At 37.8% G+C, this 26,344-nt stretch overlaps 3 protein-coding genes across 9 annotated transcripts in view; 2 read left to right on the top strand and 1 right to left on the bottom strand.

The window, feature by feature from the left end:
• The window catches only part of LOC136348698 (nephrin-like), a 157,200-nt gene that overhangs the window by 25,060 nt on the left and 105,796 nt on the right, over positions 1 to 26,344 (bottom strand). For all 3 annotated transcript variants that reach the window (XR_010733711.1, XM_066299773.1, XM_066299774.1), the window contains exons 6-7: positions 1,342 to 1,484; positions 157 to 295 (exon numbers count right to left, since the gene is read on the bottom strand). Coding sequence is in view for 2 of the 3 variants with exons in the window: in XM_066299773.1 (XP_066155870.1) it covers positions 157 to 295; positions 1,342 to 1,484 (282 nt within the window). In the remaining variant the exon portion in view is untranslated. The remainder of the gene's footprint in view (positions 1 to 156; positions 296 to 1,341; positions 1,485 to 26,344) is intronic.
• Positions 4,367 to 8,978, top strand: LOC136348699 (venom acid phosphatase Acph-1-like). 5 transcript variants are annotated; one of them, XM_066299777.1, is made up of 6 exons: positions 4,367 to 4,554; positions 4,994 to 5,098; positions 5,154 to 5,379; positions 5,613 to 5,933; positions 6,064 to 6,272; positions 7,723 to 7,932. In XM_066299777.1, the coding sequence occupies exons 1-6, from the start codon at positions 4,405 to 4,407 to the stop codon at positions 7,807 to 7,809; spliced, it is 1,098 nt and encodes a 365-aa protein (XP_066155874.1). In that variant the 5' UTR covers positions 4,367 to 4,404; the 3' UTR covers positions 7,810 to 7,932. The 5 variants fall into 5 exon arrangements, with proteins under 5 accessions (XP_066155874.1, XP_066155876.1, XP_066155873.1 ...); XM_066299779.1 differs by lacking the exon at positions 7,723 to 7,932 and adding an exon at positions 7,463 to 7,701 and having other exon boundaries at positions 4,368 to 4,554; XM_066299776.1 differs by lacking the exon at positions 7,723 to 7,932 and adding an exon at positions 7,008 to 7,275 and having other exon boundaries at positions 4,368 to 4,554.
• Positions 20,098 to 24,001, top strand: LOC136348702 (mantle protein-like). The gene is made up of 3 exons (XM_066299781.1): positions 20,098 to 20,225; positions 23,014 to 23,149; positions 23,207 to 24,001. Exons 1-3 carry the CDS (start codon positions 20,211 to 20,213, stop codon positions 23,698 to 23,700), a joined length of 645 nt encoding a protein of 214 aa, XP_066155878.1. The 5' UTR covers positions 20,098 to 20,210; the 3' UTR covers positions 23,701 to 24,001.

A 26,344-nucleotide genomic window follows, 5' to 3' on the forward strand; every position in this document is an offset into this window, starting at 1 on the left:
AGTAAATACGCTTTGTATAGCTTTCACCAAGTCAGCAATAGAACAATAGAACGTAAAAGGGTTCATTAACCCAAATCTCTCGAATCCCCTACGCTTCCTTTTGATGTTTGAAATATTATTTCATTTTCTTGTGTTTTTGCTTTAATTTAGACTTACCCACGGATTGGCTATGAGATGGCACTCAAAATATACGTCTGCACCTTCGTGGATGTTGCCTGCATCCAGGCCATGTCCGAGGGTCATATTCACTTGAGGAGTATACTGCACTTTCAACATCCAAGTTCTTTGAATCTCGCTGAAATAATCATTCAAATCAATCACGGATCAACGAAAAACGGTTAGAGTTGGGTTTAAGTTTACGACCAGACCACAATCAAGTGCGCAATTACGCAAAAAGCTGGGAATCAACTTCAAAAATTTCGAAAAATTTTTGAAAAATGATTTTGCTTGGTGTTGCCTCTGGATGCCGATCTCTGGAGATTGACCGAATCAAAACTTGATCGAATTTACGATGGATTGGCAGTAGGCTCCAAAAGAGCACTGTTGTTAATTTGAAAGTAAGGTGTGTCCCTTCGTTCGTTAAAATTGTCCTTTAACGGGACTAGTTCTTTTTTCGAGCAAAAATATGCACGCTGAGCCTGTCAGTCTCCTAATTTGGTGCTTCAGCTTTTTTAAGGTAATTAGTTTTTCAACGATTATGTTGAATCAAATCAGTTACACAACATTGAAATGTGTACCTACCCGCCTCCTAATTTGACGTTTAAACTGTTTCGAGATAATTAGTCTTTTAATGAGTCACATTAAATCAATTAAGTGAATTACACGACTTTTTCATCGTCGCTTGTTTGTAACAGAAATGCATTAAGTCGCTATCAAATATGTCTTAAGCATGGATTTTTAGGTGTGCGACATTGAGAGGCCATTATTTTGAGCTAAAAAGGATATTCGGGGTGTATTCTTTGTGAGAGTCGTGAGATTCTTGCATAAATAATAGGCTAAAACCACGTGAAAAGGGGGATGAAAAAGAGTATGTTCCATTTTTTCAGTGATTTCTTGATTGCCACAAGTCGTTTTCGTGTCATTTAGGAAAATTTGGGGAACAAATTGCTCTCAATCGTTCCTACGCCGACTCTCGTCTGCCTCAATCATCACCAGCACCTTGATCAATGTCGGTTTGGTACTCGCCAAGCGTTCTTTCGGCTCAAGAATCTTGATCAGTCTAAATGTGTGATTCATTGAGCTTACTGTAAATTCTTTCGTTGCCCCAACAAAATGTAAGAGCGTTAAAACGAAACAAAAGGAGGATGGAAACAATTAGGAGGTGCCCAATTAAGGTCTTACCTGAATGGAATGCGCTGATTCGATGCTTTGCAAGCCAATGTTAGTCCATGGTCACTGTCTTTAGGAACGTAACTAAGAATACTGGTAGTTACGTTTCCGTCAGCACTAACCGTGAGGGAGCCTCCTTCTAACCTTCTCCCGTCCTGTAACGACATAAATTATATTTAGTGTAAAATATATGGAATAATGCAAAGTACAGGTTAGCCGAACTCAGCGCTTCCCTGATTTCTTTCATTTCCCGGTATATTTAGGCGCCTCCGACCTTCATTTCCACACTGCATAACTAATTTAGCGCTAAAATTGTATTTATTAATTCCGCTTGGGTGCCAGGGCGCTGGAGAAATTAAATAAAAAAAACATATACAGAAATGTTATTATATATTCCTTTCTTTTTTTTTTCACTTTGGGTCTTCCAAGTGACCGCATTAGACGTCGGCACACGGTTAATTCAAAAATACTAAATCAACGGTGATTGAAAATCCAGCGAACCGTTTTAAATTAAAACACAAATTCGCATTGTAAAAATATTCGATTATTTTTAAAATCATTGTTGTATGGCAACTTAAAAATGCTTTTTGACACAACAACTAAACTGCTTTTCGCCTCTTCCGCCACGGGCAATCTGGGTTTAAAGCTTGAAAATTTTAGAAACTCCTGTAAACTCCAAACCATAGAGTTCACAACTCTAGAGAACGCAGCTAGAAAGTTTTTGCGTACTGGTAAAACGAATGCACTGGGGCATTTTGGGGATTATAAAATTAATCTATATCAGTCAGTAATCTATATCAATTCGAAACTGATAAAAAAAATTGCGGTTCAATTTTATCGCTGCGAATTACCAGTTCTCGTTGCAGGTTAATCCGGTCAGAATTCGAACTCGACGTTCATATGTGAAGTTGGGTGGAGCAAAAATATTTTCTCGCCGCATTAAATAAAAGGGCATAAATGAGGTAAAACAAACACTTTGTAACTTTTAAACTCAGCAACCAAGGCTAAGCGTCGTGACGCCGACGGAATTTTTTTAAATATACTTTTTCATTCTCAGAACTTCGAAGTTCGATAAATCCTGAACAAGTTTTATATAAAAAGTTTTTGATATCTCGACAGGGTGCTCAAGTTTCAATAATTTTTCTATATTTGTTTTATTTATTTTTGTTACGTACGAACTTAAATTTGGAAAATTTCAAAATAATGTTTTAATTTTTTTATTCAAAAGAGATTGCATCTGACGCAGGTAACAACTTAAAACAAATACACCTTTGGCTATATTATTAATATTTACACGCCATTTAGAAATAACAGTTTAGTACATCGAAGTAAATTGATATCGCATTTACAGAACAACAAATTGGAAGTACAATTGTCGCCAAAAAATAAATTATAAAGGCCTAAAGAAAAGTTATAATCTACTGAAGGTTAATGAGTATCGACCTAATTACTATATTTTTCTTTTATTGGTGTTAATGGTAACTAATTGTCGACAGTTTTCCAGCAGATAGGCAAAAGTTGATAATTTTTTTTATAGAATATTTTTCTATTAAAAACGAGCGTTTACCATTAAGATTAAATTATACTGCGCACTTGCCAATTCATTGCGAATTATCATGTAGAATATTAACGATTAAATGAAAATGTGAAAATGGCACAAAAGGACTGATTATGAGGTGCTTTTTTTAATGCGTTAGCAGTGTAAGTGATACTTCATAATTTGATTTTTAAATGGCGTTAAATGAATACGGGAATAATTTCGAAGAACTTTTTACGTGAACAAAATAAAAATTACTAATAAGCAATTTTATAGCGTACATTCTGCGATCATGTAAAAACTTCGCAGCCCCAAATCAATAATCGTATCAAATATTTCTATAAAAATCACTTACGATTAACTCTATGAAAACATCACGTCCTGGAATGGTTAAATGTTTCAGGAACGGCTTCAGTAGAAATTACGGAATTTTCCACGCGGGAATTATTCATGAGTGCACGATAACAGAAATATTGCCGAAAATTTGATAATTTTAACACATTTTATAATTTTTACTAAAGTCGCTCCTGAGATGTGTAACCCTTTTTGATATTTTTATTGAACTATTTATTGTATTTTATTGTCATTGAGACTCCCCAAAATAATCAACGAGATACTAATCTGGTTTTGGTAGTTTAATGTTCGTTATATAATAGAAATAAATAGGTTTATAATTAATTGCTTCCCCATTTCCCCCCTGCACCGTACTGCCTGTATTTCCACTTAGGAAATTTTCATTGTTATATTTTAAGAAGTTGAGCCCTTAAAGAGCGCATCGAAAGGCATTTTTTTATATGCTAAATAGAGAGTGTATATATGAACCTATATAAATATAAGCCTTTTTATTACTGGAAAGGGAAAATGTCGCCAAGTAGTACAAACAGGACGCTGTCCATCATCGTTCTTTCGAGTGTCGAATAAAACATAATTAAATAATAATAAAAATAATAAAAAGTTTTCTTTAAGCAGTTATTAAACCTTTACGAGTAAAACTTCTCTGTTGTGACCTAACAAATGAAGAATACCATTAAAACTTGCGTTTACCATATATGGAACCTAAAAGATACGAAGGGACATTTAATTCTATTAACTTGGCCGATAAAATGAAAAACAATAAATAAAATGGAGCAATTTATCGAAAATTTATAATCAGAATATAACCCACTTTCACACGAAAATCACTTTTATCATCATTGTAATATACAGGGTGTTCGACGTCTCGTGGTAAGAATTTCAGAAGTGATTTTGGAAACACTGGTGGTTTTCCACAGACACGTTTTAATCGTTTTTGAAGCACTGACCGAGAAAGTTTCCAGAAAATATTGTTTCGAACTTCGGAAGCGCCAAAGCAACAAAACCTCCGTTTATAAGGGCAACCCATTTAAAATACTCTTCATATATAAAATCGGTGACACCCTGTATATGTACTTGCAGTTAGTAAAAGTAGATAATGTAGACCTCAAATATAATTATCTGAATACTATATAAAGTAGCAAATTTTTTATACATTTTAGTCCTAAAGTGACATTTGGTTGGGAATGGTAGGCTACAGGGTTCTGATTTCTATCGTCCTTATTGTCGCCCTTTCCCATGGGTACGTCTTTAAATCCAAATCTAAAAATTTTAGACGACGACCTAAGCCGAATATAAGTGATCCTGCAGACTCAACTCTTGTGCTATCTCATGTTGTAAGTTTTTGAGTGTCTCCAAAGTATGCAACACATTTTGTTTTTGTTTCCAACAAGGGGATTTTCAAATGTCCACCGCTTTTTGTGCAAATTTATTTTTCTACGAAATGCTAACGAGTATCACCTTGTTGACTAAGTTATGTCTAATTAGGATTTATTATAAACAATTTTCCGCATTCGTAATTATTAATTAAATCGTTAATTATCAAAATGTCGTCACGGAGTCGAATATCCCCAGCGCCAAACCACCGGGGTCACAGAAGGGGTGAAGTGAGCCACCACAATTGTACCAAACTTAATAAAGTCGAAATCGAATTACAACATGTTCCTAAAATAAAATAGTACACTTTTTCACGTTTAAAAATATAAACAATTTCAATTGAATGCTGAATCACCCCGTCTATCTTGTGACAGGTATTACAATTGCGTATTATTTTAGATATTTAGACATGGGAACCGGACCCCCGAATTATCGGAGTTATATCCTCTTGATCCCCACCTAAATTATTCATATTATCCACTCACACATGGCCAATTAACAAAGGTAAACTAAGATTAAATTACAAAAGTTGTCAAGTTAATTTGTTAAATCCTTTTAGGCGGGGAAACAGAAAGAATATTCAATAGGAACAGCCCTTCGTGAGAGATATGATGCATTTCTCGGACAGTATTATGTGCCCGACTTAGTCGATGCAAGAAGTACCGACAGAAATCGAACGAAAATGTCTTTGATGTTGGTACTGGCAAGCTTATTTCCTCCTCGAAATTCCGAGATATGGCAGCCGGGCTTAAATTGGCAACCTGTCCCTTATAATTACGTTCCAGGTAAATAAACTGTACTTTCTGCCTCATACCATAAAGCCACCAATTTATAAAACTAAGTAAAGTCGCGCTGGTTCATCGCAGAACCAGTCCATGACTCTAATTAACTTTAAATATTTCAAATCACGCCGGAGTGGTTTCGCGTTTATCCAGAGGCCCTATCCAGAGCCGTTAATCTTAATATGATAGAAATAATTTTTATGAGTAACGTTATATATTATTTTAATAATATGTAGAAAGACATGATGATGTCCTATATGGTATTTCCTGCCCCCACTACTTGAAGTTATACAAGGAGATCCAGACATCTCCAGAAGTTCTCACCGAATATGAAGAGTACCGTGAGAACTTCACCTACATAGCAGAAAACACGGGGTTAAACGTTACTATAATTCAAAACGTGTATGATTTATACTTCGGTTTATCAACAGAGGAGGAATATGGCTTGAAGCTACCCGAATGGACAAAGAGAGTTTGGCCAGATATCATTAATGAAATTTCATTCAAACAGTACGGTATTTACACTAAAACGACAGAAATGAAGCAGATGGCTGTCGGTAAGTCTAGGTTAAATTAGAGAATAGTCAAAAAAGGCCTCGATTCGCCCTTTTAAATATTTTGTATTTTTTTGCTTAACATCTTCTTTAATCTGCTTTATTTTTGACTTTCTAATTATTTCAATTTCAGGTTATTTAATTCAGAAAATCATCGACGATTCAGAAAGGAGAATAAACAATTTAAATAATAATACTAAGATATACCTTTACTCAGGGCACGAAAATAACCTAGGGCAGCTCTTTGTCACGTTGGACTTGTTTCAATATCCACATATTCCTACCTATGGATCTTATGTTCTCTTTGAAGTACACTATATCAACGGAACCTACGGCTTTAAGGTAAAGAACAGAACTACTGGAATTGTTCATGCTCTATTTTTTAATTTAAAGTCCGCTCAGACGGCGCCAAGGGTAGTGTGTATCAATATTTTGGTTCAGTAACAATGAAGGCCATTATAGTGCAATTTCCAATATCCAGCTTAAAAAATCTTGGACTATATTTCCAGAATTGTTTATCGAATAATACCATTGACAAATCCCCTTCTCAGCGAAGATGTGCTGTTAATTAGAGTCCCAAGAAAGATTTTTATAAAATAATGTTGCTGACTTTTCCATTTACTGATTCTGGAGTACACCCAGTAAAATAGAGATGTGGAAAAATGACGACAGACACGAGAAAATAATGATGTTTTGTACGTATTGTGACTCAAAAATACTGTCGCATTTACCAGTTTAAGACGATTTCGTGAAAAATTGTAGACGTTAATATTGGGGTCTCTATTGTGACTTATTTCTGTAATAAAGAAAAAGAAATAGTTGACCTCTGCATTGGGATATATCTAAAGTGCTCACCAAAATAGTAAGAACAGCACATTTTTCGTAAACGTATTAGATGATTGTCACGAACATAAAGGACTCTGAAAGGCTGTTCCTTCTAGAAAGGGGTACTTTAAAACTATGGCTGTAATAGCGATTAACGGCCTTGGTAGACGTCTCGGGACACGACATTTTAGACAGAAAACTAATAAAAACAGCGGCTGCAACATATTTTTTTTCGATAACTTATATTTTTAGATATACTACCAAAACTATGACACCTCTTCTGCCACACCGAGGCTTCTGCGACTTCCTGCTTGTGACGAATTTTGTCCATTAGACGAATTTAAATCGCTCGTCCAAGAATATTTACCACCAGATGGTTTATGCAAAAGTCAACAGTAGGCTATAGGCTGCATCTCCATATTTCATGAGTTTTACGTTGCTTGGCAGTATTAAAAAATTAGTAATTTATTTTAGTTGTTGAAGTCTTACAGTGAAAATAAAGGAAATCAAACTGAAATAACCAATAGTTCTATAGATCTAAAATGAGCTTGAAACGCAGTAGAGTTGTCTTAAACCATCTTTTGCCATTTGTACCCTTCTAGCAATTATCTGCTAGTATATACTGTATACCATGCACTACCGCTCTCTTCCCTTTTCCGCGAAGGGCGAAATTCCCTCAAAAAATGTCGGTTTCTTAATTGTTGTAGTACCATTCATCCTGATGTCATGAGTCATATTCTACTTTTCAAATCCATGTCAAATCCCTGATTTATGACACGAGTAGTTGCGGATGGAGTTCAGATTCTCACTGTTCAACTCAAGAATCCTATCCCAATATCATTACGTCGTTCCGTTCCTGATTTACATGGGCATGACAGCCAGTTTTATAGCGGATTTGCGTAAGAACCGAACGAAGTAATATTTTAACTCATCAACTATGAAAACACTAATTGCGCACCATTTTCAGGGCGATGAAAGACGCCACACAATGGCACAAAGCGAGCAACCAATCAAAGAGGAACCCCCGGCACGAGGTCACTGGGGACTCCCCTAAAGACGCCGACGTTGAAAACCTGAACAGAAACGTCAAAGATCTCAGCAATGAAGGGGCTGAGGTGCAAACTGAGCTGAATTCAGTGAACCAAAGCGAGTGTCAAATTTTGAAACCGAGTTGCATGTTGTCTGAGCTGCTAGAGGTAGCAGGAAAAAAGACATTCGACTTAATGAAAAATCTTGATGATCTGTGCTCGCGACACTATCACTTGTTGAAAGTGTGTGATAAGATGAAGAAAGAGCTGGAGAAGCTAACGGTGGTCAAGGCCGGGCAGAGGAACGAGATTTTGCAGTTACGGTAAGAGAGCTTCACTTTAGCTGATTCTACAATCTCTTGCAAAATATTTGAATAGAAAACTGGCGAAACAGCAAAAGAGGGAGAAAAATATTCTCGCACACCAAAACAATTTGCTGCTGCAGGGCTTGAAACAGGACAACAGCACTGACGCTTTGACGTTATTACAGGAAATCGAGAATTTGAAGAGAATCATTGAAGACGAACGAGCGAAGTATGAGAAGGGGCTCAAACGTCTGCAGGCAAGCTCTCCTAATTTAATCAACCCCCAAAAAATTACCTCTGTCCTCACAGGAAAGACTAGAAGGTGAAGAAAACGATTCTCGCGCTGGAGCGTTAGAAGAACGGCTAAAACTCGTACAAAGAGAACTGCAAGAGGCTCTCGCCCGCGCAGAAGCGGCTGAGCAAAAATTCAAAGCACCCCCACTTCCTCCACCGCCTCCACCATTAATGGCCGCAGGAGAATCACCGGTAGTGCCTTTCCGACGCAGACGAAGTCGAGCCACAGGGGAGGACCCCGCTAAAATCAGGGTGCAAAAATTCATCTCTCAGAAAAAAGCAGCCCCAGGGGTAAACGAGGATATTATCAATGCCATAAAAGAACGGAAGTTTACCTTGAAAAAGCTGAAAAGGGAGGGCATGGTGGATAGTAAGGAAAATGACAAGGAGGCCCCAAAAGCTGTCTCGGAATTGCGAAATATCTTGGGCAGTTTGAGGAAGGCGCCGAAGAAAAGACAGAGCCAGTTTAGAGGAGATGGGCAGTAACTGGTTTTATATACCAATCTATGTGGTTATTCATTATTATTTTTGATACTTTTATTATTGTTTATAAGAATTTTTTAACAAAAATAAAGCTACTTATTTATGATTACGCACTTAACGAATTTTTGTTCGGTCTAGACCTAGACCAAAACCTAGATAATACCCTTAGCTCTATCGCTCCTCTCAACCTTAATTTTTAGCTGACTGAAACGAAAATTTAGGTTCGAACGGAAGAACCCATTGGTTACGTAAGCTAAAAAACGATTGCCTTAAATGAAGTATTTTACGAGTTGCAGATCTTTGAATCTTTCGCTCATAAAAAAATTGAAACTATTCCTAGGGAGGAGGTCTGACTCCGTCGATTGGCACAGACTTATTACTCACCTATGTAAAACAACAATGTAACCTCTATCAGGCAAAATTTTGAGTAACCTATCGGCAAAAGAATGATTGTTTTAATGGCGCATTTTACGAATTATGAATTTTTCAATCTCGCCGTCATAGAAACGTGGAACATACCTCGAGCTTGCGGATCTCAATCATCTGACATATCCATATCAAATATTCGATTGAAACAAAAATTCAGAACGAAAAGGAGGAAAATGTAGATCATCCAATGTCAAGGGAACAGTTGCGTTAAATAATATATTTTACGAATTATGAATTTCTGAAAGTTTCCATTACTGAAATATCGACGCTACTTCGAGGCCAGAGATTCAGCTCCATTAACAAACATACATATGTATGTAAGTGAGTTAGTTATCCTTTGTAGCGTAGAAAAAAGTTACTACCTTAAAAGGTATATCGTAAAAATTATTAATTTTTGCTTCTTGCTTTCCAAGATTACCCTAAATATTCCTCGAGTTCTCTGACCTAGAGGAATAAAAATTTCCCCCCATGCTCGACACTGTTGATTTTAGCATCCGAAAGTTAAACTAGCTTCATTTTATTCCAATATTACTGCGGTAAGTGAATTTTCTTTCCAATTTGCAGTTGTTTAAATCCAATTTGAACGTGAATTCGATAACAAGAATGCGAGGCATTCGCTATAGAGCAGATTGGATATCGCCTGTATTTAAAATTGTCTTGGGTTTAGGGTTTACTGTGAGATAAATTTCGCAGTTCAACAAAGTAATTGAAGGGGATTGTTGGGATAAAAGAGTACTTTTGTAAAAAATTGTTACACATTTTTCATTACAACCGGGTGGTATATTTACAAATAACGGACTTCAGTTACGACGTGACACTTTTTTTCCACCACCCTGTCTAATGGTATGCAGCAGTGCACCTATTGCCGGAGCCTCGAAACCTCATCGCCGGTGTGAATACACGGCATGAAGCTATGGAACATGGAACGGTTACGCAATTTGCGTTGATTTTCCATGTATTTTCGCGGTGAAGTTTTATAGAATTTAATTTCGAAGTTGGTGGATCCGTCCCGATTTAAAAAAAAAATTTGCATGCAGGGCTTGAATCTGAAATTATTCACAAAACTTTTCTTTTCAAGTGGCACTGTCTCTTATATTTAAGGGCCTCATTTAAATTTTATTTATCTGAAGCTTCAGATTTCCAATTTTAAATTAAACTGGTTTGCCGTTTGCGTGAAATATTTACACTTCAACGAAATTAAGTAGGTAGATAAATTGAACGCGCGTATAATTAGCAATTTATAAATTAATCAGGACTTAAATGAGATATTAATGAATGCTGTTTTTTCTTCCTGGGAAGGAGGAGAAGGGGGGGGGGGGGTAAATATTTGTTAGCCCTCGGAGATGGCACTTTTAATGATTTTTTTTCAATGGGGGACTTGCACGGCTCCACGAACCGGTACGGATAAAAAAAATCGTTGAGGTGTTGCACAGGGGGGTGTCGGTAGTTGCCGATAAAATTAGTCTCTTCTAGAAACGCCACTGCCGGGTTTCGTGAACAAAATTTTTCTTCCGAAAACATTTTTCTTGTACTCGCATGTCGAAAAGCGTACATTTTCGCACGCAAATCCGAGCGGCGGAAGTAGCACTTTTCCGTCCGATCGTCACAATACATTCGCGCACTAGTGCAGAATAATACGTCGTGGCCTAGCTGCAACATCTCGTGCGTGTGGGTACGCTATATAATAATGTCTTACTGAACGGCATTTTATATGCCACATATAATCTCCCATTCACTACTGACTTTCAACGCAGCTCATGCACCGCAATAATCCATTGTTCCGACGTGAATGACCACTTAGGAATTCGGAAATAATTTAATTAGTTTTCTTAATATGTACAGAATACACAGCCAAAAAGAGCTTTGAAATTGATCGAAAGTAGTCGGGGAATTCCAATGAAATTATGTACGCACCACTTATTAATTCGATTCCCGGTAAACAGAAAGGGTGACCGTAATGCGGTCGCAAAAATATTCAATTTTGCCATTGTGTTGGTAAATTATCCTTTCAAATCTTCGCCGTTATTCAGACCGTTTCCCCATTAAACGGGCCTCATTTCATCCCCACCGGGTTATACAGATAGATTCAGCCAAGTGATTATTGCTTAAAATAACGTAACGAAAGCGAAAGAGACGGAAAAAATTTAAAAATGATAAATAAAAATTATATCAAAAAATCTTTTTATATGCGATCGTTCCTTTCTGTTGCTGCAATTTTAAAGAAAACGCAGCAATCAAATATAATTTTTTTAAATGTGTTTTTCTTATAAATTGAGGCTTCACCAAAAGGCGTAAAAACACCATTTAAAAAAGTATAACCTTGGGCTGACCAGCGAAAACTGAACGACCTGTATAAACAAAAATTAGATCATGCAGCTTTCCGATGCAAATAAGTACAGTAGTAAACATTTTATATTGCTGTTTATACAAAAACGCGAAGGGCCAAGGCCGGAGCAATGGCGAACCCTGTATATTTTTCTGCAAGCACTGTCAAACGTCTTTAGAGGTGCTAACTTAAAGTCTGTCTGATTATTCCAGCATATAGAGCTAGTTTACCGCTATGTCGAGTCCCTCGAGAGAGCGTTATTTTCTTGTACAGCAATTCGTGCTGATCAAATTTGTATTCCACCACATGCCTTATGGAAAAAAGGTATACCCTGTAAAAGTCTCCACGATCTTCCCTTTTTCGGATATTTGGAATCAAAATTACAAGGACGACTTGGTTAGAATTATAATTGCGAAACGTAAATTCCTTATTACCAAGTGAAAGTAGGCACCTGCTGATATAGGGCAACAAAGCAAACCCCTGCTCTAATTATCAGAGGCAAGGTTGACTGCAAACGACCGTTCCCATTTCGACTCGAAATATCTAAAAAAGGGAGACTTCCACGAAGGGTGCCTCATTGGCGTATAGAAATTGGGAAAATAACAGAAGCGAACTTACATGCCAATTTAGTTATTTTATTCACTCTGCTGTTACGCGATTCGCGAGAAACTTGTGTGTATGAAACACCACATTTCCAATACCATTTCTTTACGTCCAAAAATAAGTCTTTTCTCTGATTGACAAAAATAGTTACCTTTTATTGACACAAAATAAACTGTACGTATCGTATTGGCTTTACATGGACATCGTGGAAAAACATTTCTCTTTCGAATGAGCCCCCGAGGCGTCTCGGAGCCCGGACAGAACGGAAATTATAGTCGAGAGTTGAGGAAAGTACGTGTGAATTTTTAGTTAATTTTACGATGAAAAGTCAAGCAACGCTCACTTGAAAATCACTTTCTGTTATGTTTGGTTAACAAGTTCGTCGGGTCACAACTGAATACGACGAAAGAAAGCTCAGTCTATACGTACAGACTTCAATTCCAGTTCCTGGATTTTAGAGAATTGATATAGAATCCCCAAAATATCTGAAATGGTTTTGTTTAGCCCTTAATCATCGGCACGCCCATGTCGCTTATTGGCCGACCGGTCTCGTCTCATCACACTGGAGTTTGCGCTCACCGCAACAATCTGTACTCGTCGTAACAATACTGACAATCGACATTCGCAATCGGTTAGGTTAAATACCGGTTAGAGTCTCGTCCTTGGAAATCTATTTCGGCTTGAATCTATGCTAGCTAGAAGGTACCAAATAAGGTCCGTAAGAGCGACCAATTTCAATTTCATGATTTATCATCATTGAAAATCTTGTGTTTAAATTTTTTTCTATAGGTTTCAAGTGAAACGGGCATAAGTTTGTAGCAAGTAACATTTATAAAACTGCCCCCGCTATATCTCATTCACCTTATATTTTTATCCCACTGACATCGATGTCCAAAAACGTGCCCTGCATATTATAATTTATTTTAAGGGTTGACATCGAAAACTTTTTTTAATTTTTCTAGACAGATAGATTACCATAAAGCTTTCTGAGATTGACATCCAAATACTTTTCTCCACAAGAAAGTCGTCGTGTCGGTGCGGATGGGTTAATTGGAGGTCCATATCGTTGTCTGGTCATAAACCCTGTCGCGCAATTTATCTTAACGTTCTTTATGCAACATATGAATTTTTGGCACGTTTCCTCATAGTCTCATAGGCTTTATTATTTGCGAAAAATAAAATGCTAGCTCAATTTACGAAATTCCTTTTCTAGCCACGTAGTTTCACTAGCATATCCATTTCCATTGCGATCGATATATTTATGGCTATAGTATATGTTCAGTTATTTAGAAGAATAGTAGAATTCACGGCCATTATGTTAAATGCCTGGAGTTCTATTTTATGCCATGAAAATTTCGGTTGGAGCTTGTAGCGGTTTAAATACCAAGTTCCAGGTTTAATTCAAGGGTAAGCCACACTTGATTTAATTGATTTCGCATGGCCATTTTACGCCAAGGTTATATCGCCTGCCTTCTACAGCAATTGCAACCCGCTATGTGCACTAGTGGGTTTTTGTCGATAAATCCATTACGTCACATACTTATTGATTTTCCACCGAACTTACCGAAGATCAGTATTTTTGGTCTTATGTAAGCGTCCTATGGCAGCCTGTACGTGTTTTCAGCACTCGAAAATTAGGATAATCTTCCAATGCGGCATCCAGTTGTTTTATCGATGATGCTTAGCATTAAATCTGTTTTTCAAATTTTGTTGATAGAGCTTGGCATGGTTAATTAATATTTGGTGGTGCTCGCATTTGTTCCGAGCTATTATTTGTAATCGAATTTCAAGCGAAGCTCGACAGCGAAATTATGGTGAGTAATTCACGATCCTGGGATAAATTCGGATATATTAAACAGGCTTCTTGCGTTCATTAAATATTTTTTTTAATTAATCAAAAACCAGAGGGAACAATTCGACGCCAGCCTGTTTAGGCAAATTTCATGGCGTCAGTGTTAATTTAGTAAATTGAATCCGTTAGTCCTGCAAAAAACGCCTTTTTTGTCGATCTGGAATGATGACTTAACCACAACAGTTCGATCAGCCACGGCTTAAGCAAGCGACGGCCCTGAAGGGGCCGCGTCGGGATAAGTGCGGAATAGTGAAAGTAGCGATTCTTCAAAGATTTTCCATTCCAGTCCATCGATAATTTCGCCCTCGTAATGCATCTTTTTCAAATTCAGTGGTTAGTATCGCCAGCAAGATCATCTTTATTAATCCTCTTCTTCCCCAACTGCCAGATATTAAGCCATTACTCCTGCAGAGCATCTTTAAAAACTTTCTTATAGGACTAATTTCGTACCTCGTTTCGTAACAAGAACAAAAGTATTTCACAAAAATGTCTAATTAAAATTCTACATTCACTTTTAACGCCTTTAGAATGAGTAAAAAACGAATTAAGTTAAGAAGGCTCGAGTGAGCTGTTTTAATTTTTTTTTCGTTGCATGACTTTACCCAAAGAATTTGGGCGTGGACGGCAGTAAAAGCACGTTTACTCTTTTCACATTTTACTTGGCGATTGTGGCAACTTATAACATTGACAATTGCGAGATGTGGGTCCCGGCATTGTTTCATAAAATTGTATTCTTGTAGAGCGGACAAAAAGCGAAAAATAGCAATTTATTAAACCTAGAAAAAGTCGCTGAGTCAGACACACAGTGTTTGTTTGTCTGCGCCCCCGAACACGAGTACTTTCTGCTAATACTGCATGCGTCATAAAATCTAAGCCATAATAACTATTTTCAAATTAATCGCTGAAAGCTATGGAAATTGTGCTGAAAATTTTGCGTGCGAACGGGAATTTCAGGACGGGAACAAATGCAACCGTGAGTGATATCTGGCAAAAAGCGCTTTTTAGCAATACCATTTTGTACATCACGAGTTTGTAATGTTGTTATAAGTTACGTATATTATAAGTCAGAGCCCTTAAAAAATCCCTTAGCAGATTATCGCACTCGAGGGGTCGGAGGCGACACAATAAAATTAAAATCGCGACCGTCATTGCCACATGCGAAACTGCGTCCCCGAATTATCTAAAACTTTTGTATGTGCCTTTTGTTCTCAGATTAAAAGGATCTTGTATTTCGGACAGAATTCGGAAACAAATAATGACGATAGGAGTCTCTTTGTACCTCGATCATGTTCTACGCAAAAAGTCATCTACCCTTATAATGTTTCTCCCTCAACTTTGAAAGAGCTTTCAGCTTTGTTGAAGAACTACACGACAAAACCTAAAATACCGATTCCCACCTTAAATAATTTTTCTTGGCAACCGGTAACAGATATAAGGTGATTATTTCCTGGACTTGATTTTCGTTACCGTTTATTCATTAGATATTTATTTCGTCGGGACACAATCCGGAAAGAAGACACACTGAACCGTCTTACCTCTCAGACATGTGTAAAAGTACCCTGAAATCTAGCAATAATTTATTTCCTTGATTTAGTGACTTAATTAAACCTCAACTGGTTCGACGCCGTGACTAAGATAGATTATCTATATGCTTCTAAGGTTATATCCTAGAAATTTGTATAATAAATTACCACTTAAAATGATCATTCACTAAGGGGAAGTCGAGTTTGATAGATGTAATGCTGTAGATGCTAGTAACAGCTGAACATATATAAGATTAATTTAACTTTTTTTGTAAATTAACGTTTTTGACAAGTTGCTGCTGAGAGAAGCTGTGTCTGACTCATGCGACGGCTAGAGTAACTCTTTCAATAGAATAAATATCGGATAAACGGCCTCAAGCCTGTACATAAAAAATTGGAAGGCCGTGGGTAGTCTTGACTCAATCCCTCTACTTTTTACCCCCTTGGTCCCTCTTATGTATCCTTATACGCCCCACTCGTGCGTACTAAAGTTTTTGCAACACCCCGTATGGAAGGTCCACTAATCCACGTGCATATTTTAACGAAATTCACGTATGCAGACAATCTTTGTCATTTCATAACAAAGGTTTGCCGTTGTCGGGTTCAGCTCTCTCCAACTTTTTCCATATATATCTAAGCTTCCCTCGGAGCTTTTGGATCCTAAACAGACTGTTAAATTTTCGGGATTTTCCAATTCCGTTCTCCGATGCGATAGCATTGAAGTCGCCAATAAACCAATAAAATATCCGAAAGGTGTTATGAACTTGGGGTTTCAATTAACCTCGTTACCTCCCTTTGGTTTCTACAGTCGGCATATGTGTGCTGTGAATATTGTTTTTTGCAGGAGTGAAAAGTTGCCGATCTGAGCAATAATATAAGCGTTTCAGTACAACAGAGAGCAGGAAACGGTTTTTTTGACAATACAGATGCGTCTGAAAGGGATTATGACACAGTCGGTAAACAGTGGAGGGACAAACTGGGTCATCATTGGATGTGAAACCTTCAACATGATGGAATGTTAGGAAATAAGAATATCGTGTTCAGAAAGGGGACGTCCGGATTACGTGAATTTTTCCCTACCAAAAACATTTCTGTCCAAGAACGTATATTCGGTTTTATTGTGACAATTCTTTCACGAAACTGGAAAGAAATCTTCATCTATCGGCTCAGATATATGGGGCGAGTTTATGAAAAATGCAAGTGTCGGTACGACTTATTTTATGGTACCTATTTCGGCTATGAGACATAAAATTAAACTGCAAGGGACTTTGGAAACTCCGAATTTGTCGACGAGACTGAATTTTTTCCACATCGATCAAAGTTTTTATCGAACTAACCTGAACTCACAAACTTTTTTCTTACTTTAAACTCACAGACTTCCTCTAAAATTTAGAAAATAAATATCTCTCATTTTCTCTTCTGCTCGTACAAGTCATGCGAGTCTATGGTTTTCAAATTCGGTTGAGTCTATTTCTATGAATATGAGAAAAACCACATTCCCTAAATCGCGCCTTTCATATACATCCGCTTTGAAAATAGCAAAAATCCTCCAAATATCCCAAAGTCAGAACTTAATAAAATAAAATAAAATTTCTTGTTCCTTTATAAGAAGTCCCTTATATTCCACGAACCGAAAAATACCGGCACTTTTATCGTCTGCTTTGGGTTGCAAACTTAAATTTCATTACCTTTCTATATTGCTCTTTACAGCTTCTCTGGCGGATTCAAATACATTTTATTAGGCTGCGGAGGAATTTGTACGACGGTAAACGAATTTCTGACTAGTCCTCAAGAAGCTTTCTGAACGCTTTACGTTTGAAAGGTGCTGTTTATGTCCCTAATATTTTTAGTTAAGTCAAAACTCGCAGTTTTCTTTTTGAATACATTTTTACGAAAGCGTTTACTCACGGAGCCTGATTTCCTTAAGTAATAAAAAAAAAAAATCATTCCCGGACAGTGGAGAATTAGACCATTTTCAATGGGAAGGCGACTCAACTGTCCTTTGTCGATATTGGTAAAAACAAAGCTCTTCTATGGCTCTTATAAAAGTAAGTAAACGTTATCCGGGAATGACGAGCTTATATTTCAGGGGGCGATTTATTACGTGAAAAAAGTGCCTATGGACGTAGGTCTGGAAACGCTTCGTTGAGAACCCATTGAAACGCGAGCTCGTTTGGAAAATTTGAATGGAGTTGAAAATGCTTTGTCCTTGGTTTAAAAATTATGCGATTCCGGGCTCTGCGTGTCTCTCCACTAATGGCGACATAAAAATTGTTGTTTTTTTTAATGTCCAAAGTGCGACACTGAATGCTCAATATCTTCGACGAGACCCATCTTATCCTAAATATCAAAAAAGACACCCTAACTGCAATTTAGCTTGTCAGGTTTACCACATAACTTCCTATTATTGCATTTTTCTGTTTCCCTAGGGCACCAAAATGGTATTACTAATAAAATTGTCGGGTTTACGATAGTAAAGGATAATGCAGGATGTAAAAAGTAAATTCTCTATTTTATGGATATGAAGGGTTCGTACTTCTTCTGGAATTTAGTTATTGAATTGTTTTCGTTGAAATCATCCACAATATTATTTTTTATTGTTTTTATCGCCGAATCAGGAGGCGTACTTACGTTTCGTTAGGGAATGGATCGTTATAAATTCCACCCCAGAGCCGTTTGATCAAAAACGTGTCACACCTTGTATGCAGCGCTTCGTGAATGTAATGCGGATTTTGGTATTGTCAATTTTAAGAGCTTAACTGCTTTTTGAGTGTGACCATTGGTATGGCTCTGCCAGAAACAACGATTTAAACGCACTTTCAACTATTAGACTTTGCACTTGATTAAGAGCCTGGAAAATGGATTTTTTCCATGGGTTTGCGCGTTTGCTTTCAACGCACTTAACTAACTGGAAAACACTAATTTTCGAAGTGGTTTGATGGAAAGATCATTTTGGGCGCCTTTCACGTATTATGTATCATCGTACACATACTATATGCCTGAGGAAAGGGTATTCTTTCTAATTAATCTGCAATAACTGGATGAATGTTATTATTTATTTAACAAATGTTAATTAACAAACTACCCGCAGAAATTACTTCGCTCACCTAATTACTAAACTGAAAACTTTATCATGGCTTTGCATAATTGCAATTTCACCTTGTCTCCAGTTTAGAGTTCTCCATATTGCGTGTACTGGCCTCACCTACATTACGTAGCAGTCCTTATGTACGAAATGATAACCCAACGAAATAAAATTAAATTTCTACTGTGCTTCGTAATACGAATATGATACAACTTTTGTAGTTTTAATGCCATTACCGTTGTAAATCCTTATTAAATTTAATTTTGAAGTTTCTGTTAAAGTGGCGTACACAACGTTTGTCGCCCTAAAATTTAATTTCGTGACGAGTTTGTAGCTGCGTGTCCGCCTTAGGCGGTGTGTGTCCCACAGATTTAATGCCAGAAAACGAACATTCGACGTATCGTTATTTACCATTTCGTTTAAACGCAAGAAAATTAGACAGTAACCCAGGGACGTGCAAGGCGTGAAAAGACGGTTAACTTTACATGCACGATGAATCCATGAAATAATCCATTTGCATGCGGGAACATGCCACGACATAAAGCAACGGTCGCGTTTGGTGCATCGGTTTCGGATTCTTAAAGTCGCCGTTCCATTAGTGACCGGTCACCAATTCGACACGTAACATGAAAAGTGTCCGCTGTAAATTCCCTCATTGTTCCATTTGAGAAAAATTACAAGTCATCCGATCCCGACTTCACTCGTACACAATACACGGGTGTATCCTTTAAAAGGAAAAGATTCATAGCTTCATCAGTTTTCCGACCACCTATTGTTTATTAAAATCTGGGACAACCCATACGTCTCTCCGTATATTTCTGAACGATCAGAATCAATAGAATTTCGTTTTATATGAAAATACATCAACACTCATTCGTTTCCTTGCAGCAACGCGGATTTACTTTGGAATGTCATAAAATGATAAGTAGTCAAGCAGATAGGCAGGCGGTTCAAGATGCAACTCACATATTGGAAAATAGATATTTATTGCATCAGTCGTATATGAGTGATGCCTTATGTGAGGCGAATGGAACTTTAAACATTGAGGGTGCACTGAGATGAGCTGAATCTATGCGTGCACCTCATAATACGCGAATAATAAATTCATAAATCGTCGAAGATCCCCGATCATAGTCATTTGACATATCTAAATGGCTGAATTATTACCATAAATTACCGACTTTTCCTCAGTTAAATTTATCACAATTATCACGAATTTGCCTATTGCATTACCAGATAGCGCAATCCGATGGGCTCCAGCTTGCTAATTGAGATGAACGGACTTTTTTTTAACAATAACTATACATACCAGTTACTTCATCGAGCAAATGAACATATTTCTTGAGACGGGCCATTCGACGCACGATATCCATCTAATCCTCCGAATAGGAAACCGGAATATGAAAGAAAACAAGAAAGAAAGCCTTTCACAAGCTAGTCACGCCTTACTAATTCCGATACTATAAGAAGCTGCAAAATTACAATCACATCATCAGTTTTGGTTTGGCTTTTCAACGTATACAGAAAATGAACCGATTCACTGTAAGTGTGTTTTGTGAGGTTTATTTCCTTGAAACAGACAGTTTTTGATAGTGATATTCGTATGTATGGGCTGCAACGTCGATCGGGGCTGGGGCGAATCACAACGTGCTTAGTAATTTACGAGAATTAATTTTTTTGTGAGTTTGTTGGTGAGATGGTCGCGAAGCATTTGCGAGAATATTTTTTCGATGTTCGTTATTATTGTTCACCCGGTAGAAAATCGTTGCATGATTTCTTCGCATAAGAGTTCGCACACCCCGAAATAACTTTATAAAATGCGTTGCCGTTAATCGATCTGTGGCTTAATACTTCTTGCTTATTCTATTCACATAAAGTGTGTTGGTAATGAGGGCGATTTGCACGCCCCGACATTGCCGCATAAAGTACTTTTCTGTTGAGGCCCTAATAGTTTTTTGGCAGGCGTGCACTTTACATGGGCATTTTTAGGGCCCACCCACCGAGGCTGATATTTATGAAAATGCCTAAGCGTAATATAATTCCTTTGGCCTTTAAAAAAGGGCCGTGAAACTGAAAAAGAGAATAAAGAAGTATCAAAGACACTCCCGCCGAGGTATTTCGAATTTCTTGCGGGACTCACGACCAAGTTTGAAGTCAGTGAATTTCACATGAAACAACTGATGATTTCCCCGGCAATTATTTCGTATTTTTGATATTTAGTTTGTTAAAAATCGCCGGAATGCTGGCTTGCTTACGGAAGATAAATTCCAGAAGTTTATATGAAGTTATTCCGGCTTTTTGAGCTGCAAACTTCAGTCTTTTAACCGGCAAACGAATTAAGAGTTACACGGCGAAGATTTTAAGTTTGTTCCTTCGGATATTTGAAACATTCTCGAATTTTGAGTTTTTCGTGAGATGAAAGAATTGCAAAGCAACTTGCCGAGGCAGTCTTCACGCGAATCGCGAAGGTTCGCACCTTTTTACTGGAAATTTTCAAGTGTAAACTCTTTTAAGAAACTTAGTAACGATAGAGGCCGAGACTGAAAAAGAAATCTCCAACGTTGCATGAAACGAAACAAACAATGAATTTGTTTAATTTTTTTTTTTTTTAGTGGAAACTCGAGTTGCTAAAGGAGCTAGTTCAGGCGAAATCCGTGAGTCGCTTCCGAAGGGGCACAAAGTCTATTATCTATTCCGGTTCCTAATATTTTGCCGGATCTCAGTGAGCACTACGAAAAAATTTGCTTCATAATTAAACTCAAATAAAATTGCCACTTGAAATTATTTGCACAAAGTAAACCGGAAGGTTTTCTTGTTCAAAAGCTGTGCCATCCCGAGCAAATTGGAAAGACGTGAAAGAGAATAGCAAAATACCGCATAACAGTTGTTGTAACTTGTAAGAAAACAGTTATGTAAAACAGTTTTCTCAAGAAACATTTTACAATATTGCCTCCCGTTTCATGTTGCCGGTATGTTTTTGTCAAGTACGCTATTAGGATTTTCCACAATTTAAATATCTTTTATTTTCCGGGTGCTTTGACGTCAAATTTTGATACAGACTCTATATTAACCTCCAAGATTTGATCCAAAAAGCGCCCTTCGGGGACGCATTATTCATGCCGTAGGGGGGTACGCGCTCCGTGCTCATTCTGGGCTAAGTCCATTTCGCAGTATTCTAAAACGTTTGCCACATTATGTCCTTCCAATCGATGTAATCTTGGCCTTCACAAAAGTTCCCAAACCCTAAACATTTCTTATTTCATTTGTCCTCACAAAAACCTTCCGAAAAACTCGAACTGCTGCTCTCGAAGTAGGAGCACATTGTCCCGTAAAAAAGATGTTTGCGAATGGGAACATATTACGGGAACATAAACAGATATCTGGATTTCTGATCTTAATTAAAATAATTCTATGGAGGCTCTAAATAGAAGTATCCATTAGCCCTCATAATGCCATTATTAAGGCTTCAAATCGAACTGATTTATTCTCGAATTCTAAACCGTTTTCGTGATAAGTAAAATTAATTTACTATATATCTATGTCAAATATTTGACATTTATCTATCCGGCGGTTTCACGCATTCCGATCAAACTAGATCTGAATCAAAAGCTAGGTCAAAGATTAAAATAACCATACAGTTTGCACGCGCCCTTTTTGATAGCAATTCATGGCAGAATGTTAAATACGGCCGTTGATCGTTTAATTTCTGATTAGCCGATCATTAAACGGATGAAATTTTTTCGGGATAATCTGTTATGAATTAATCGTGAGCGCACTAAGCTCGATGGCATTTAGCAAGGTCATTAACATGTCGTTAACTTCTTTAGTAGTTGATGGTGTGGGAAAGTGAAGAATTAAGGAAACAAACAAGAAATCGAGATAATTAACTTTGGAAACGTACCTTTAAGTCATCCGTTCTCTGATCAAAACTTTCTCCGAATATAAGATGATTTCAACTGTTACATGGGGGAAAGGCGGCGAGCGTAACGATCTAATTATGGCTTTGAAAACATCGTGTATTCATTCGTATTAAAATGAATTTGCTCTCATTCGTTGTGTTTTTCCCGATGAAAGTAAAAGTGACCACTAGCTCGAGGTAAAAGTGACTGAAAGCATTGTTTAACAGTTCAACGTATTTACAATCCTAAATTATCATTCATTTCCTCATAAAATATATCCTGGCAAATTAACTATGCCCGATTACACCAGCAACGCGTAAGCTATGCTCGGCCGAAGTGCCACCAGTCCAGATTCATCGTGTCGCTAGCTGAACTTTATTGATAAAAATACCAAATGTTAGGCAATGAAACGAATCTACGTTTTATTTCAGTGTTTAGTCGTCCTCTATGTCCTAGCATTTGGAAGCGCCCATGGATCGCTCCTGGAAGACCATGGTGGCAACGATTTGTCTGGACATGAAGGCGGTGGCGATGGCGGGTACGGAGGATATTCAGGAGGAGAAGGGAGTAAGAGAATTAAAAAGATAAGAAGTACCAACTGAAGCTAATTTGTTCTTCTGCTAGGTTATGGGGTGGAATCAGGTGGAGATGATGGCGGACACGGTTGGCAACCTCTTGGTATTCACGGCCAGGACGGGGGCGCCGAAGGCTTCGACCATCAGCCCCAAGTCCAAATCGAACACCAACACATCCCAACAAAAGAAATCGTAAAAGAAGAGCACTACCCGGTACCAATTGTTAAGAAAATCAGCTACCCCGTCCCACATCCAGTTGGAGTCCCACACCCACAAGTAATAAAAGTTGGCGTTCCCCAACCGTATGGTGTTCAAGTACCTGTTCCACAACCAATTGCTGTCCCAATCTACAAACTGGTGCCACAGGAAATTGAAAAGAGAGTTCCAATTACTGTCGAGAAACTAGTGCCCGTGTATGTCCCTAAACCGGTCAAAATTGAGATTGAAAAGCATCACGTAGAATATATCAAGAAACCTTATCCAGTACATGTGCCAGTGTACAAGCACGTCTTTCAGCACGGAGGCGGTGGTCACGGTCATTAAGTGGTCATGGTCACTAAAGGCCTGTTTTAATTCCCAGACTGACTCGCTCGAAAGTAATTTGTTATCCAGTGTCATAGGTTACTTGAATGATTGTTCTAGGTGAGGCTTTCTAGTTTAATAGATGTATTATTAAGTGTTCCCTATTCTTCATAATTCTCATTTTCATTACGTCATGTCTCACTCATCAACAAACGGTGTATCAGTCTTGTGTCTTTGTGATGTAATTTGTAAATACGTTGTTGCTAGGTTTTTAAGTCATTTTTTACTGCGTTTAAGGAAATATACATCCTATTTTGTTAAATCGGCTATTTTCATTCTGTACATGGCCCCGACACTTTGCGTCTAACTAAAATATCATATTACGGACGAAACTACCTGAAAGTGCTACAATACCATTTTGGCCAGACCCAAACCTTCCATGGGACCCGATCATTCAAATAAATATCTCTTCCCTCGTCGTTCGATTTTTCTATACGGGTTTACGTTCAGTCGTAATAGCAATTTCGTGTTACTTTAGGTGAAAATTATTAAACCCTAACAAATCGTAAACTGTACCGTCAGCTGTGGCTATTTTAATACCAGAAACTCAATGTCCCGGAAAGTTTTATAAATCGTTCGACATAAGCCTAAATTTAATATTCGACCCTAATTTTCCAGTACTAGAATTCGCCAAAGACCCAAAGTGCGGACCTTGAGCGGTTAAAAGGTCTGATAACGGCAAAAGAGTGATTTATTGTAATTCGTTCTTCCGGGACTTCTTTACACGACGATTTTAAACCGCGGAAATTAAAAAGTTTTATAGCGTATTTTAACAGTTCCAGCAAGTTCTTTCTGTAATTTGTGAGCAAATCTGTTCTGTGGCCATTCCACCGGTTATCAATTTTCCGATCAAAAATCGTCCTGTTTAATGGGAGGCCACCCTGTACGACAAATCATAAATTATTCTCATTTATGGGGGAAAAAATTTAAATTCAACTGTGGCATCGATGTAGATCCGGGCAAGAAAGCATAAAGGAATCTGGAATGCGGTATGGAAATTATCGCAAAAGGAGGGCGGAGTTGCGAAGTCGAATTCTCTTTATAGTCAACAATAACAGTTAAAGGTATTCGACCATATGGCTCATACAGGGTGGAAAACCTTAAGCGAAATTTTCGGTGAATGGTAGACGGTTTATTGTGCCTTTGATGAACCCCCCTAGCAGCCGCGACAGAACGTGATTTTTTTCTGAGCTTCTAACAATCGGTTTAACATAAACTCCACTCAATAATTTGTGATGAGTGGTTCCCGATACAGCCGCCGTCCCTTATTATCCGGACACTCAGGACATTAACAAGTGTTCCCTCCCTTTATAATCCATTATAAGAACATCATTAGGGAAATCTATGCTCGCTTTAGCTGGCGTTTGGAATAGAAATGTCCCTTAATATCGAATAGATAACTAATTGTCTAGAAACTGAAGGTCTCAGTCCTCGCAAATGAAATTAAAACAAACCATTAATCGCTATTCTAAGATTTACACGATAAATTCAAAGAGGGAACAGCTTCCAAGAAAACTAAGTGGCATCTAAGATAATTGCACCAAATCGGGTTGAATCAGAGGATGTCGCTGAAACTTGGAGAAGTCCAAACTAAATGAAATGCAGCGAAGCAAGTTAGAGGTCTGATGGGACTGCGCTGTCTTGTTAAATTTGATCGATTGAGATGTAGCTAACTTGCTGACGTTTATTTTAGCTTCAAATTCGCTATAAACGTAATTGCTGTTAGTCAACGCAAACCTGTCAAACGAACAAAAGGACTGTGCACACATCAAATATGAATATCACGTTTCCCCATAGTGGACGGAAAACGCTAGTTCCAGAGGCTTCCATACTGCGTGACGTAGAAAAGAGAACATTCCGTAGAAATCGTTTTATTTAAATAATTTTTGGTGCGCACATTTGTATACGGGAACATCAAAAACGATCAAATTTTCCGCCATATTTGCCAATATATTAACGAGTTAACGAAAATGCTAGTTTTTTCTTACTATAAAAATTGCAACAAAATATCAACAATATGACTGCAAAATGTCATTTATTGGTGGATAGTGAGCGTGGAAAGTGCTTTTAGATTAATCAGATATGCATAGACGGAGGATGCAGCGAAATTTTCATCAATTGAATGAGATTGAGTGGTCGAATTTATGGGTTTACGAGAAACTGGTCGGTCATTTAGGGAAATCGCTACTAGATTGAACCGTACTGTAAACACCATAGGGAGATGTTGTCAGGCATGGTTCCAACAAGAGCAAACGGGCAGAAGGAGAGCCAATGGACGATCGCGAAGAACTATAGAACGCCAAGATCATCGCCTTCGGATTAAAGCCCGAAGAGATAAGTTCCTCTTGTCAGGGATGCTGGCGGATTAGTGGTTTACTGAGTATAGAAGGCCGATTGGGACTCGAACCATTTATTCCCGGATAAGAAGTTTTGGATTGATTTCCTGTCGTCTTCATCTTGTGTCACCCGTCATCTTAAACCATCGTCAAAATCGACTGTGGTGGCACAGAGAACGGACACATTGGAATCTGTAATGGAATAATATATTGTGTTTAGTGACGCACCCGGATTCCGTTTGGGTATGCATGATGGTCGGGCAAGAATA

Source organism: Euwallacea fornicatus, chromosome 34 (assembly GCF_040115645.1).
Source record: "Euwallacea fornicatus isolate EFF26 chromosome 34, ASM4011564v1, whole genome shotgun sequence".
Classification (NCBI taxonomy): domain Eukaryota; kingdom Metazoa; phylum Arthropoda; class Insecta; order Coleoptera; family Curculionidae; genus Euwallacea; species Euwallacea fornicatus.